Source organism: Limanda limanda, chromosome 18 (assembly GCF_963576545.1).
Source record: "Limanda limanda chromosome 18, fLimLim1.1, whole genome shotgun sequence".
Classification (NCBI taxonomy): domain Eukaryota; kingdom Metazoa; phylum Chordata; class Actinopteri; order Pleuronectiformes; family Pleuronectidae; genus Limanda; species Limanda limanda.
The window spans coordinates 15732214-15748712 of record NC_083653.1 but is presented as its reverse complement, the minus strand read 5'-3'; the positions used below and the strand labels follow the sequence as shown (position 1 = coordinate 15748712).

Genomic DNA, 16499 nt, shown 5'->3' with positions numbered 1-16499 from the left:
ACCACATTGTGCTCCATGCTGGTGAATCAAATGTCCGGGTCTACCTCAACATGCAGGCCTGGGCCACGCAGTTTTCTCAGGAGCAGTGCAGACATGAGCTCAGCCTGGCAAATTCAAGGAGGAGGGGGTCGACCAGAGACTAAATACAGCAACTCAAAAAAACACTAGTTGAATAAGAGTGAAACAGTAGCTCCACAATAACTACGTACTGCAATATGTCAATTTAGATATTAGGATATTCCCAAACAGTTGTCCAGTAGACGAGTAATCAAGGGAGCCATAATCAGGTGTAGGTTTAGATGGTTATACAAAAGCACTAATATTGTTACGGTACTTTAGGACAGGCTTAAATATACAGCATATAGCAGCCGACGGTTTCTTTCCGGCTGTTGCTACTGCTGCATGTCTGCTACATTAGCGCCAACATTGCAGTTTTAGGGCGTGTTCACATATTTCGCGAAAATTCAGGTGTCAAACCACAGCGCGGCTTCATGTGGCGTTTCTCAATAACGGAGTATTTCAGAAAAAAGGTTACCCAGTAGTCAGCTACAAGTCCACATTTTATTTTGATCAGAGAGCTGAATCTGATTCAATATCTCACATAGAAAAATACTGTCTATGACTATATGAACAGAAGCTGGTTAAATTAAACATGATGCAGCAAAGAAATAAATCAAAACAATGCAACATAATAAAAGCATTACATTTCAATACTCATAATGCTTTAATTGTGAAATGACAATTTATTTCCGCTACTCGGGCACTAATCACACTCTGCTACACACATTTCATAATAAAATCATCATATTCCAATGTTTATAATGTTGTATTATGTTTTATATTGGATTGTTTTTTTAACCCGGGAATGTAACACTTTTATTATGAAATGTCTGTGTCAACAACACAGGCACACTCTGCTATGTCATTGAAAATTACACACAAACATTTCCCAATAAAAGCATTACATGGCTATCTTGTGTTTTATATTAGATTGCATTATTTAGATGAATAGCAAAATCATGATGAAAGCACCATATTCCAAGGTTTATATTGCTGAACTGCATTTGATACTGGAAGGCAAGAAATGCTGAGCAGCTCACCTCAAGGCACAGTAAATCCTTGTTTGCATAAATGTAAATCCTGATCTATTCTCATGTGAGTGACAGTCTTAATGTAGGCATCAGAATTAAAGAACATCACATTTAAACCTTTAGTGTTAATCAATAGTCCAGGTTCCTGCTTTTATTCTGGGATTTCAAAGATACTAAATCCTACAATTCACACTTGAGCAGACTCCACAGTATTGAATAAATCACCATTGAAAAGGTTATGAAGACACTATTGTGATGGTTTTTCTTTAACTGTTATGTCATTCCAAACAATAATAGAGAACTAAACAATTTCTGTGATGAGATATTCTTTCCTTTGTGAAGTTACAGCAAACTGTGAGGATCCTATTAGTGATTAACTCAAATCTGATGTACAGAGAATTTAGTCAACCGTGACATCCCAGCTGGTTGCTACTGACTTTGACTGCGGCACACGCTGGGAAGTCCCAGCAGGGAAGCACATCTTTGTTTTTCACAGCCACACATCAAACTTATTCTGTACAGAAGAGTTCACTCTCAGTCCTATCTCTATTGTTTGTTTGCGACACAGCACGAATAGACAGCTTTAGTTGGAGTTGCACTTTTTTTCCCCATTTATTTTTGTATTTTTTCCAAAAGAGTTCACATGGCCTGTCGGATGTTTTCCAGACTCTTCTCAATGTTGTCAATGACCTCCACTGCAGCCTGTGGGATCCTGGTTCCTGGACCAAAGATGGCAGACACACCGCTCTGGTACAAAAATTCATAGTCCTGTGCACACACATACACACAGATACAGACACACACAAAAGAGAAAGAGCAATAGTTTAGACTGAGGCTGCATCTATACTACTACATACTAGTTTGAAAATGCATCTCCTATCAGATGACCCACTTCCAGGAGACAACTACCGGCATCAGCCTCAACGAGCAGTGTGGAACAGAACAAAGATAATCAATGACAAGCATTGCTGACCCTGATGATGATGACAATGATTCTAGTGTTGCGTAGGAGACGCGCGACTACTCAAGCAGTTCCTGTGTCCACCGGCACCTGCATGTCCAGTATAGTATGGATACTTGATACTGAGCCAAACCCTTTCATACTGGTTTGCTTGAAAAAGCCCCACTCAAGCAAAAAGGTGGTGATATGGATGTAGCCTGAGAGCAGCTGAGGAGAAACTCAACTCCCTTTACATCTTAGAAAGATTGCTGGGCACCGTCCCTATGAGATAATGCTGTTGATTATTACGATTATGTGACTATAAATAAAAAATGGGATGAAATGCGTTTGACAGATAATCACTAAGAATGAAAGGAGCAAGATGACCAGAAATGAATCTGCACTGCTGACAATCAAGGTATCCTATAGTGTGATAATGATAATGATATGTATCAGGGGATTCCTCATCCCAAATGTCCTCTTACAACATGACACAAGATGAGAATTATGTTATCTGTGTAAGTAATGTTTTCTAATGGCACAGAGAATGCTGGTGGCCATGCTGGAGGCTATGTAGAGAGAGTGTGCCTGAGGGAGTTGAGGGGGAATTTTTATTTATTTATAAAGATTATTGAGCACAATGCTGTTTAGCATTGGTTAGTTATTATTATTTGTACTACACATGGAATAGCATTCACATGAAATTGAGGTTGGATATTGTTAAATATTATCCATACAAACATGAGCTTTTCTTTGCCTGTTTTTCACCTTTGCCAATCTCTTATAGATGGGTAATACTGCTATTCAGCTGCTTCTGAAGGGCATAGCTAAAGGTTCAGAGTGTGGTAGCATTATCACCATGACTACCAGGTCAGAAATGTGGAAGCCTTTCCAAAGATCTTTAAGAAAGAAAGAAATCCTCCAGATGTGCTTCATTACTGAGATGTTCTTGCCAAATACAGATAACATTTGTGGCTGTAACTGTGTCTACACATGCTGTGAAAGTCAAGTAGGCGGGCTCTATCAGATAACACGGCTAATTTAAAGACTCCCACTGTTATTTACTCCAATGTCATGTGTCAACACAATAAAGCCCAGTTATCTCAACCAATCTCTGGTTCCGCACACGAGGGTGATCTTGTTGATAGCGCAGCAGCTTCAGTGTGGTCAAAACACGACTCTGTTGCCTCTCTGAAAACAAGGCAGTGTATCAGAGGAGGAACCTGCAGACGCCAAGAAAGCTGGAGCAGCACTGTTATTCCTCATTATCAGACTATTCCAATCAAAAACAACATTTTGTAATAAGTTGTTTTTTACTTTTGCAGAATGAAAATCAAAATATAAATCATGAAAGTTAGGGGTCACCTGTGGTGGGATGACACCTCCGCAGATGACGAGGATGTCTGGCCTGTTGAGCTTCCGTAGTTCCTTGATGAGCTCCGGGACCAGCGTCTTGTGTCCTGCAGCGAGTGTGCTCACCCCGACGCAGTGGACGTCTGCGTCCACCGCCTGCTGGGCCACCTCAACGGCAGTCTGTGGAAAAACAAAGAAAATACGAAACATTATAAATGAAGGTCTTCTAAAAAAAACCTCAATGTAATTTTTATTTACATAACTAATAACTCGCTTGCAGATTAAGTAACAACGTTTTCTTTGAGTATCCTCAACGATGCCACGGAGATTTCAAATGATGCCCCTGGAATCGTTTTTTAAGATCTTCATGCAGTATCACATGGTGCTCAGGAGTTATCCTGACCCATCATTGGCCCCAGCACTTTCCCCAAGGCCATTGTTTTCTAAGCACTGTTGAAAATGACGGCAGTAACTCGCAAATGCATGATGTATGATATTTCATTATGTATTTACTCATGTAAATGGAGTGCTAACAGTTAGTCATTATATTTAATCAAATGAAGAGCAACATCTGGGACTTTAGTATTTTTTTGGATAGCCAAAAACAGTTTTAGACCAGTATAAGAACATTTCACATCGAAATGTCAATTATCAGTTATTCTAAGCCATATTTAGCAACAGCCAGTTCTCATAAAGAATGCGGGTTTATTATTCTTTAGAAGTTGCATCCGACGTTGTCTGGTCGACATTACATTTGTAAATGTAAACTTTCAAAGTGAATTTTTTTGCCTTAAAGTAACACCCGTTTGCAGTAGGTGATGCCGCCCTCCCCTCAAGCAGCCTAGCTCTGTGCTAGGCTAGCTCCGTAAACCCGACATCTGGCTTGCTAACCCCATGAAAAGTTCTGGAAAGAGGTTACAAGGAAATCCATTTTTGTCGGTTGGCCTTGGCCTTGGCGTGATGTATGACACTAACCTGAAACAGTGGGCCGATGTCCACGTCAAAGCCAAGGTCGGCGAACCCTGTGGCAATCACTTTGGCTCCTCTGTCGTGACCATCCTGTCCCATCTTTGCCACCAGCAGTCGAGGGTTCCTGCCCTCGTGTTTGTTAAATTCTACAACTCTTAAGAATCGAGAGAGACAACCAACTGTTAACTTGGCTGAAATACAGGAAACAATCTACCATGATGATCCAGATGCTGTTTATTTTTTATGTTCTACCTGTTGTGGGTCAGGGCGATCTCTTCATTCTCCCCATACTCGCTGCGGTAAGCCCCGCTCACCATCCTGGTGCTCGCCTTGTGTTCGCCAAACACTTTCTTCATGGCGTCAGTAATTTCACCAACAGAGCATCTGTAGAGAGGAGCAGACAGCGTCTTTAAAAATATGTTTTTTATCATTCCAATGATAATTAATGCAGTGCAGCCAACTCATTTTGCAAGCAGCGTGCTTCATTATCTGTACTGTAACAGAAAAAGAGTGTCTTGCAATAATTTGGGTTTTATGCACCTTCCTGTATCTGAAAGATTCACCGGTCTACTTTACCACAACTGTTGCATTGGAGTAATTAAACAGAAACAATCAAGTAGCTACAATATAATTTGTAAATGACAAAGTTCTGGTTATATGAAAGAATACAGCATTAGATATATTGAGATAGATTCAAGGTCAAACAGTCTTAATCCGGCAGGGGATGTTACTGTGGTTGTAGATGTGATGTGAAGTAATCCTGTTTGTGCTGTGCCACTGCCTCCCACTTGCTGGGCTATGCAGTGGTTATATGTAGGAAATGTAGATGTGAAAATAAAGCAGGGTAAATTTTGTTAAACATTATAAATATATGTTTTTTGTGTTGAAGGAGGAGCTGAGCCACAAGGCAAAGCTTTCGATTTACCGGTCGGTCTATGTTCCAACCATCACCTGTGGTGCCGAGCTCTGGCTAATGAACCGAAAGACTGAGGTCGTAAATACAAGCGGACAAAAGTACTGTTTTCCTTCGCTGCCTGGCATCAGTCTTAAGAGATAGTTCAACCAAAATGTATATTCACTCATTATCTACTACCACTAGGCTGATGGAGGGGTGGATGAAGTGTTGGAGTCCTAAAAAAATCCTTTGGCGTTTCAGCGGTAAACAGCGTCACCCGGTTGAAATGAGGTCGTTTACACCATGTTTTTAACCTTAATGTCCACTGTTATCCAAACACGAACGCAGTTCTAGAGGAGGATATCACAGGACATTCAGGTTAAAAACTTACAGACACTTGGATGAAACCACACGAGCATCACGGAGACAAGCCCCGGGGCCTGCAGTGTGCTTGCTGGAGTGAACACCGCTCAAGTTCATCATTTATAAACTAATTCCTTCGGGTTAAGCGTTCACAAAGAATATGAACAAACGGTCAATAACTGTCTCTGAACACTCGTACTCTCGCTGGGACTCTTTCTTTCTCTCTCTCTATACTCTCTTCCCCTCCTGATACAAAAATATGCATGCCTGCAGGAGAGTTTTCTGGATGGACGGGGGAGATAGCTGTCTGCTGTGAGAGGGGGTTGAGAAGAGAGAAGCAAAACTCATATCAGATGTGATTGAAACCTTCCCATAGAGCATGCATTTAGCCCTCTTGAATCAGCCCGGTTGTTAAAGGAGCTGCCACATGACAGCCTCAGTTATCAAGAATAATTGACCACAATCATACTGGTCAAAGCTCACTATGAACAGAAGAGCTTCTAAGAAAAAGAACCACAATGATCACGCTACTGACGAGTGAATGCGTGCAAGATAAGATCACAGAGGATGCTTAATCAGGAGACATAATTTATAAGGCCGGAAACCTGCGAACCATTATCACAAGTATCTGAGGCTAAATCTATGCAAACAACAAAGTGGTCTTTGCCATTTGAGAGTATCATGACTGTGGGGGGGGGGGTCTGACCTGGCTCGAGCTGCCTCCACAGCCAGGGCTAAAAGGTTGTCCTCCCTGGTTCGGGCACACTCCTCGATGGCTGCCAGGCACTTCATTGCTACCTCAGGGTCACGAGTTTCCCTAACCTACAACAAGACAAAAACACGGCATTTAAAATTTGATGGAATTTGGGAGTACACTATGTCAAACCTTTTTACATTCGTTTTTTACTGTTTAACCATGAGAATTACATCAAACAGCTTATAGACTTCTCCTGCAGCAGGTATGTGGTTATTAGTTCCAGAAATGTCAACCTGCTTGAAATGTCGATGATACTGATTTTGAGGCTTTTAAAATCATGCCATTAATACTAGAAATGTAGAATATAGATTTTGACTTATTGACCTATAGTTTTATGATTCCTACGCACAGGCAGCACTTCTACTGTGTATCTGCCCACAAACTGTATACTGTACAGACCAGACCACACTGAGCACTGGATCCACAGAGAATTTACCTAATTTTACACACAAAATCACCTGGACATTAAATAAACATGGCAAGTTTGTGACAAATTCTGCACGAAAAGTTGAGCTATCGCATCTGCACCACACATACAGACCCCAAGTGCTGTGTCTATGCTTCAAACTAGAGTCTTTTCCGAGACATATCAGTATTTTCAATTACAGAATAAACAATGCAGAAAATGTTTATTCACTAAATTCAAGTTTTACTAGGGCACTTCCTGTTCTAAACATCCCTGTGTATCACGTTTCTAAATCGTACCAAATTCAACACTGCAATTCAGTGGGCCCTTAACACAAGTGTGAGGCAGATAAACGGTTCTCGAGATATGCGTTGCAGATGGACGTTCAGTTGTTACATATATGTATATATCTGCCAATATATATCAGTATATGAAGTATTTTAAACACAATATCGGTATCGGCATCAAACACATCCCTACATTGTGTGAGTCCAGTTGTACAGTCATGAAAACTGATTCAGTATCAGTTCAACTCTAGAAGTCTCAGAGAGGTGAAACAAATAAGTATAATCTAGTCGATTCAGCTCCTCTTGTAAAACCATGACCTGGATGACCGAGAATCTACACAGACATCATCTTTTATTTCATTCTGCTCCACAGATTTGGCCGTCATGTCCTACGGCATCAACACTTCCCTGTTTCCAAATGGAATCACATTTTCATGCACATTGACCTTTCACTACAGGCTAGTGAACCCAAGATACTTAAGTGTCCAATGACGGCAGGTACAGAAGTGTCAGTTCCAATACCGTATTCTGAATGGCTTCCAGCGGGGTCAGTTCACGTTAACGTTGTATGTATTTACAAAAGAACAAAAAGTAAAAACCCTTGGACGATGACAAGTTGACTGCTTGATTTATACAGAGGAGAAACTATCAAATACAATGCCAGGTAAAAAAAAGTTTGACCTGGCGTGATTTTTGCTAAAACTACACATATATGCAATTATGTGACCATCACAATTTTTTCTCAATATTCTGTCTTTTTTCTAATTATTACTTTTTTGTTTCACCTCTCTAAGAGCCTTCTAGAGTTGAAGAACTGATACTGAATCAGTTTTCATGACTGTACAACTGGACTCACAAGATGTAAGGATGGGCTTGATGCCGATACCAATATTGTGGGTAAAAAACTTCAGATACTAATATATTGGCCGATATATAGATTTTAGTTTGTGGTATTTTTTGAAAGTCTCATTTAAAAAATATACTTCTCTTTTAGGTCTTATTGGTTTAGCCAGAAGTCAATTAGGAAAGATCACTGACCTTCATCAGTTTTTCCACCTGCTTCTGTCGTACAAGCGTGTTATCTATGGCCAGCACCTCAACACTCTCCTCTTTCTCCAATCGATACTTGTTCACACCGACAATGACTTCTGATCCTAAAAAGGAAAGGACAAAAAGGAGTGAACAACAAAACCAAAAACACCATAGTAAACATCTGGACCAAAAGTGACCATTTGTCCACAACGTTGCAGGAATGTGACAGAGAAGACAAAAAGAAAGAATAAATCTTTACCCCTAAAAATAAAAGAAGCTCAAATTGAACCTGAACACATCACATGACCGTAACCAACAAGAGAATGAGAAACACAGCCTGGGCTCTGATCTTTTCACCATTAATCCCTTCTTCTCCTTTAATCAGTTCTCACCTACATGCTCCAGTAACCCCTTAAACCCTTCACCTCATTCAAGTTATCCCCAATGATTTTTAACTTGATGGTACACCAGATAACATACAAATATCCTCAGGATTTGAGGTATCCTAACATGGTTTAATTCCTGATGTTAGTACCACAGATTTCTTATTGTTATACTATATAATTTAAGTATATTAACTACTAATAATGATTTGAAACTCGGAATTTGTCGAAAACATGGATACTGAAAACCCAAAGCAGCATGGTGCTTATAATTCTCTATGTTCCCATATAACAGTGAGCAGTGTCACAATCTGAAATCTATGTGGCAAAGCTGGAAAAATTCAAGGTAAAAAAAAAAACAACCCTGCCAGCAGCACAGACATCACCGCTATTGTGAATCAGAAAGCCAATGAATAACAATATGGGAAGGTGTCAGAGGGATTAGAGAGAAAAGCTCCCTAGTGACTCGTGGATCTCTCCAGCTCCGACGCAATCATTTGTGGCTTTAGGGGTCATCGTATAGTAAATTTCGAAGTCTCACAAAACAGACTGAAATAAATATCCCCATAATAACATGTTACCTCACACAAGGAAAATAATACACAGAGTCAGCTGGAGTCAAGCTGTGATACCATCCATGCCGTAGCTTTGCGGTACTGGCTGACAGTTTTCGGTTTAAATTTAAATATTTTTACAGAAAATCTGATCAGAATCTTAGTAGTCACAGCTGCAAACTAAACATCACGTTCAAGGCACACTCAAATCAGAGCACGACTAGTAACTACTGGACGAAAGTGAATATTTAAACTTATTATAGTTTTACTTCAGGACTTAACTTCTTCAAAGGTTAAATCAAGCAAAGATGAGTAATCTCCCTAGCCTGAAAGTTTAGACGATACCAAGTATTAGGACGTTTTTAAAACTAAGAGGTTTTAAAAGATAGGAACCAGCAGCCATAAAGCTTGTTGAGAGTTATTAAGGACAAATTTAAAAAAACTTGTTTTGTGGGAAAGGTCCTTAAGAGCAGAACTCTCAGGCTGTGTTGCAGATTCTTCAAAACATTCTGTTAAGGGAAGATTAGGACAATAAATTCAACGTTTTCACGCCAAACTTGGTGAGTAATTAGACTAGGTTAAGATGTGACGTAGAAACTACCAGAGGAGCAGGACGTATACATGAATGTATATCTGAGTGGTTTACCTGAGTCAATGCGGGCCTGTCTACGTGCTGCACATTCTTCAATACGAAGTTTTGGAAGGCCCTCTGCCACAGCACTGGCCATGCCTCCCATCTCTTCAATTTCTTTAATGAACTGTACAAATGAAAACACAGGTTGTGAATGAGTTTATATGATGATGGATTACTTATGTAGCCACTTCATGTATTATGTCATTAACCTCACTACAACTCAACAGGCACGGGGCAAGAGAGTTCTAAAACAATATTCGAACAAGGGATTTCAAAGAGAGAAATTAGACCCAAGCTGTGTGGCATGAGTAAATGCAAAGGTCGAAAACCCCTCCTTGATTTCAGAGGAAGCTAAAGCAGTTGACAAACCTTTATGGCTGTGTTGTACACATCGTCTGTGAGGGACTCCATCATGTGCGAGCCCCCCCAGGGGTCGGCCACGTTGGGAATGCCCGACTCCTCCTGGATGATGATTTGGGTGTTCCTTGCAATACGAGCACTCTTCACCGTGGGCAGGCCCAGAGCTTCATCGAAGGAGTTGGTGTGGAGTGACTGGGTGCCCCCGAACACAGCCGCCATGCCTTCAATCACCGTTCGGACCACATTGTTGTACGGATCCTACGAAAGGCGCCACAGAAGAAAAATGTAACTGCTGTCTATTCAGTTCGACTTTGTCTGTTAAAATTCCTAAATGACCAGGACTTTTATTTACTTGCTCGGTGAGGGACCAGCCTGAAGTCTGGCAGTGTGTGCGGAGGAGAAGAGACTTTGCATTCTTGGGCTGGAAGTTTTCCTTAATGAGCGTGGCCCACAACCTCCTGGCTGCCCTCAGTTTAGCAATTTCCATGTAGAAATTCATCCCAATGCCCCAGAAGAATGACAGTCTGAAAGCAGACACAACATAAATTGAAAAAGAGAAATGTAATCAGTCAATAAAATAGAAAGATAAATGGTAACTGATATACATTTTGCACAAATAAATGCAGGTAAGCCTTTACAGACAATAACTCAGGAGGATATCTTCATAATTGGGTCCAAACTTTCTATGGAGTTTGCCTTTCAAACTTAACAACACAGCGTGAGATTATCTGCTCAGACACGTTCACAACAATAAAGAACCCTCCAGAGCGCTCAGGTGAGGGGTAAAGCAGCAGAGAGAAAAGATGTAAACCTAGACATTATTCAGCGTAGCTCACGTGTTCTTGTTAGCAGCACATCTATGCTGGCATTAGCCTTATTACCGAAAATACTCTTACATCTTTGTCAGTATTGTGTTTTTTGGGTTGTTTTTTTTCTCCTTAGAAAGATCCTCAACACGCACAGATTGCCTATTGTGATGTTCTCAATTAAGTTGTTTGCTCAACCGACAGACACAAACTTAAAAAGAAACTCAGTTTTCAAAGATGAATGACAAAGAGAAGCTGTAAATCCTGCAAATTTGAGAGAAAGGCAGAAGATGTTGCTCAGCATGGCTTCACCGCCTTCGTTTGAAAACAGCTGAATCAATTAATTGATTTTCCGTTTCAGCTGTAGAATAAAAATCGCTAATTGTACAACTGAGAAAGCATTTGCCTTCATTTTGTGAAGAAATCACACAAACCACACTGCAGAAACGATTTGCTTTGCTCTTATAATGGTTCACTGGAAGCCCACCACAGTGGCACTCTCAAGAGGCCATAATGTAACGACATTGCAGTCAATTGTTCAGTCTCTGCGTGAACTCAAGCGTAAGTACAGGTCGCGAGTCGTGCAAATTGGCTGTAACAAGACATGAAAGCTAATGGTTGAAAAGCCTCCAAGTCTCAAAAATAAGTGACATCTTTGTATTGATTGAGGGTGACCTGTGGGAGAAATCATTACGGGGAGTAAAGGGTCAGGCCTTCGTAACCTCGCAGTCATCAAAGTGATGAAAGTACTGAGGACGTAATGGATGTAAGTGGCTAGAGACAGGAAGAAGAACATTTTCTATTTCAAACGAACAAAAATAAGGCGAAGCCACAGAGATCACATATAGAGGATGTATTATGGGTAACTCCAAGATTATGGATCAGGACGAAAGAAATCAGGAATGGTTAGGAAACGGATCTATGGGTAATATCTGGTGCCATTTGATTTAATTAATATTGCTTATTACGGTGGACAACTGAGGGAGTAATTACGTGAAGAAATCAAACAAACCGCATGGCAGAAACTCTTCCCTTTGTTCCAATGACAATACACCGAAAGCCTATATTGAATAAATGGAGGGGCTTTGGCTCCTTTTCCACTGGTCAAAAATCCCACTAACATCTGGCTTTTTTATGCGATGGGAACGGAATCAATCGGCATTCACTCTGATTAGACACAGGCTTTTATCTGATTGCCATTGAGGGAAAAGCAACTCCCGGCTAGTTTGACAGAAAGCGACGCGAGACAGCGCCTCAGTTGTCAGTGTGGTTGTGACGTTGAAAATGACAAAGTGGGAGAAAAAACGGACTGTTATGCCATTGTTTGATCTGGCTAGCAGCTTTTCAATCTGGCTTTATGCCGGTCTCTGAGTCCCATCTGCTGGTTCAACAAATAAAGGCGCAGGTAATTGTGAGGCAGGACATTTTGTTGTTAAACATTAGTCAAATAGTAGTTTAGGAATGTGGTTATGTGTCAGGGAAATGGACACATTATGTATATTTTATTATTATACATGACCATGGTGTTATTTTAAAGGTGGCAGACCTGAGAGCTCACAAGAGTCATCAACAATGGGCGGTTTTATGCTTTGTCTTGAGTTGGCATCAAAGTGACTGGAAATAAGGTGAGAGTTTCTCCAATGAATCTTACATTTATAATATCATTTAATTGATCTGGCCATAGTCATAAGCAACAAATGTCAATTATGTCAATCAGAATCTTTCACCTTCACACCTTACTTAATATTTTGTACCTTGGGGCAAACTCATCGATGGTTAATCCGGCTTTCAGACCAGTGCGGCAATACTCGAGGCCATCAGCGATGGTGTAGGCCACCTCCAGGATGGCGTCAGCTCCAGCCTCCTGAAGATGGTATCCACTGATGGATATCGAATTGAACTTGGGCATGTGCTGTGAACGTGGTTAAGTCAGAGAAATGATCAAAAATATAATTTAATATGTAACATTAAAAACGTATGAAATAGTTTTCCAGTACTGTTTGATGAATGCACATGACCAGGTGATGGTTAGCTGGTACATACCTTGGAGGTGTAAGCAAAGATGTCGGCAATGGCGTGCATAGATGGTTCCGGGGGGAAAATGTAGGTGTTGCGCACCATGAACTCTTTCAAAATGTCATTTTGTATGGTGCCTGTCAATTTGGCTTTTGACACACCCTGCTCCTCTCCAGTCACAATAAACATTGCCAACACAGGGATGACCGCTCCGTTCATTGTCATTGAGACGGACATCTTCTCAAGTGGGATTTCATCAAACAGCATCTTCATGTCCTCGACTGTATCTATGGCAACTCCGGCCATGCCGACATCCCCGTGGACACGGGGGTTGTCTGAATCGTAACCACGGTGTGTTGGGAGGTCGAAGGCAACGGAAAGACCCTGCTGTCCGGCTGAAAACAGAGAGCAGAATTATAAACACAAAATAAATAATTTGTTAATAATGTGTGTATTGAGCAAGCTATGTCTTTTCACCAGTTTGTCTTGTACCAACAAAATATGAAGAAAAGGCTTCTTGTCAGCACCACTTTAACAACCCAATACTCTCATTTTTCCCAGTATAGACTTGTTAATGTTTTACTTTGCCTTAATTTTCCTTTTTGATTATTGGAATCAGCTGACTTCTAATTAGAGCATAAGGAAAGCAGCTTTTGTTGCAGCTGTCTAAATTGCTCAACACCTCTCGAGGCAAAATGGCAGATTTCGGTTCACCAGTAATTGGGTGCAGATTTGAGACTTCCTTGTTTGCCTTTGCAAGCTTTGGTGACCTTAAAGGTTACAATATGTGATTATATGACAATGCTAAAGCAGATTTAATTTTAATTTAATTTATCTAGTTGTACAATCTTTTTATATAAATGTCATGCAATTAAATTTGTAGCCTCTTGTATAAAAAAACAAACATATAATTAAATTTATGTTAGGTATGTATGTGAAATACAGTCCCTCAAATTTGTACTGGTGCACAGCTATTGTATGTGAATCAGGTGATACCAGGAGATGTAGGTGAATTTGTGAACGGTTCTGATGTGTAAAAAATGATCTCACAAAACACAAATGCTGCCATTGTGGAATAAGAAGACGTCAATGCACAAAAGATTGAATCTATAGTGTTCCAGCTAAAAGTGAAAAGTGGAAGAGTACATAAAAAATCTACCTTTAATATTATCTTTATAGAACTTGTTGCTCTCCTCCACGGTGCTAAATCCAGCATACTGCCTGATTGTCCACGGCCTGTTGGTGTACATGGTGGGATATGGCCCTCTAGTATAGGGAAACACTCCTGGCAATTCATCAGCACCGCCAGCTGTGTCTGCTCTGGTGTACACAGGCTTGATGTTGATTCCCTCCGGCGTGCGCCAGATCAGATCAGCTGGGTCCTTCCCCTTGAGCTGTTTCTTGGCCAGAGCGGCCCATTCAGGATGCAGCTCAGTCTGGTCCCGCCATGGCGTGGACGTGTGGATCAGAGAGCGGTGTGAGCGCGTGCAGACAGAGGCTCTCAGCAGGCGCCGGGCAGCCAGCACAGCACATGCCTTCCGTGCGGTCAGCATGTTCCCTGTTGGCTCGATCAGACACACATGGATCACCTGAGGAAGACACATGAATGAACAGATAAGAAGCAGGGGAAAACTGTTAGTTATGTTTGCATGTTAGCGGGAGAGCGTTTTTAGTCCAAGTGACTCTAAGCAAAGAACAAATCCATACATTTTAGAATTTTTATCAGAGATTAAGTCTTGTTTAAAATTTGATGGTTTGGGTGATCAAGCATCTGCCCATTTGACCCTCAATTTTCAAAGTGTCCTATTTTCTGAAAGTCACTTCTGGAGAAATTCGGTTATCCTAAACTGTGTGATGCTTGTAAGATTTCATATTTCAGTCTGTTTGAATATGGGTTGCTAAAATTATGCTACAAAACTATGTAGGAGTATTTCTTTCCCTCTTGCTCTTTCTCTCATTCTGCAGGAATCTCTGACTCCAGAGCTGCAGGATCCAGATCTCCGCCATTATTTTTTACTGCTAATGTAATTATTATTATGAATACTACTACTACTACTACTAACAACTGGTTCTTAACTGTCCTATGTCTCCCTATAATCCCTCTCTCTTCTTTTTTCCAGCCACCTTTCCTCTCTCCCCTATTTTTCTGCACTCACCCCAACCGGTCAAGGCAGATGGCCGCCGGAATTGAGTTTTGTTCTGCTCCAGGTTTCTTACTGTTAAAAAAAAGGGAGCTTTTCTCTCCACAGTCGTTAAGTGTTTGCTCGTTGTGAGAAATTTTGGGTTTCTCTGTAATTTCAGGTTTTGACCTTCGTATGTGAAGTGCCTTGACATTAAGTGTGTGGTGATTTGGCCCTGTAAAAATAGAATCCAACTGGATTGTAGGTTTTTAACATTTTTAACACCTCTCCCTGTGAAGGTCTCTGCACGGCACTGTTTCTGTGTCAGAAAAGGCAGCCATCAATTCTGCATGAATGTCATCCACTCAGCTTTTCTTTCAGACAGATATTTACTGTCAGCGTTGGTTCCGAGCTCGCAGTTTAATATGTGAGGAAACTACCTTAATGTCCGACCACTGCCTTTTACAGACTACTTCAATATGTAAGAAAACAATTATCTCAAAGAAAAGACAGTGGCCAAAATCATTGCAGGACTCATGTCTGTCTTTGCTATTCCATGGCTCATGTGCCATCTGTTACACTGTTCTGTTTACACTGTGTATATTCTGTTTATATATATATATATATTATATGCACTCTGTGTATTCTGCACACACTATATAAACACTTAACTTATTATGAATAGTACTGATGTCCATTTTGTGACTGTCCTCCTTGCTGCAGCATCACATATTACAGAATCATCTCATCTTCCCTCATGTATATTGACAGTGCATTAGAGACTGCACAGTTACTTCCACTGTTTCCCCGGCAACGTGAACACAGTTGAAACAGGCTTGAACACAGTCGTCATGGCAGATTACAACTTTCAAACATAAAAGCGAGGACGTTAGCTCCTAATTAGCATTGCGGCGTTTCGACTAGCTAACAAACCCGACAGACGCGACACATTTGAGGTCACGATGAGGAGTTGGGTGGTTCTATCACTGCGAGCTACTGACCTGACTGTTCCAACGAGATGTAAACAGAGACAATAAGCACCACTTTGAATTGCAGCAACGTTAACTGAGCTGCTAAGCTAAGCACTTGTTAGCTAACATCAGATGTAGCATCGCTACAGGCGTTAGCAGGGGGAGACCAAGACGACAGCGACTGACGTCAGACCAAGCCGCTAAAAAGCCTCCCAGCACTTTTTGGTTTTTAAATGTTTCGGGATAATTTTCTGACCTTGTCCTGTGTTGTTGTCTCATAAGTGTCTCTAAAGGCGTGTGTCCGTCTGACCAATGAGGTCTCACCACACTGACGTTCGACCAATCGCGTGCTGCGAACTTCGACCTGCGACACCGGAAGTAGATGTCAACACAAAGATTGTTGAATTTAGGGAAGATGAGCCACGTGGGTTATTGTTTGTGTATTTTCCACAAGTGAGTATATTTAATTATACAGAGTGGACGTCACTTATAGGGAAAATACAAGTTGCAGCCTTTTATTACAGACATATCATTTTGCATTACAGATTCCATTCAGAGCAAG

General features: G+C 40.9%; 1 protein-coding gene across 1 annotated transcript; it reads right to left on the bottom strand.

Annotated features, from left to right (window-relative positions):
• Positions 1–547: 547 nt before the first annotated feature.
• mmut (methylmalonyl CoA mutase) lies at positions 548–16254 on the bottom strand. Its single transcript, XM_061091385.1, has 13 exons — positions 16194–16254; positions 14006–14435; positions 12874–13241; positions 12585–12742; positions 10377–10548; positions 10034–10282; positions 9677–9788; positions 8100–8215; positions 6318–6433; positions 4606–4737; positions 4360–4507; positions 3397–3564; positions 548–1859 (listed from the first exon to the last, which is right to left on the bottom strand). The coding sequence occupies exons 2-13, from the start codon at positions 14397–14399 to the stop codon at positions 1731–1733; spliced, it is 2262 nt and encodes a 753-aa protein (XP_060947368.1). The 5' UTR covers positions 14400–14435; positions 16194–16254; the 3' UTR covers positions 548–1730.
• Between the last annotated feature and the right edge of the window lie 245 nt (positions 16255–16499).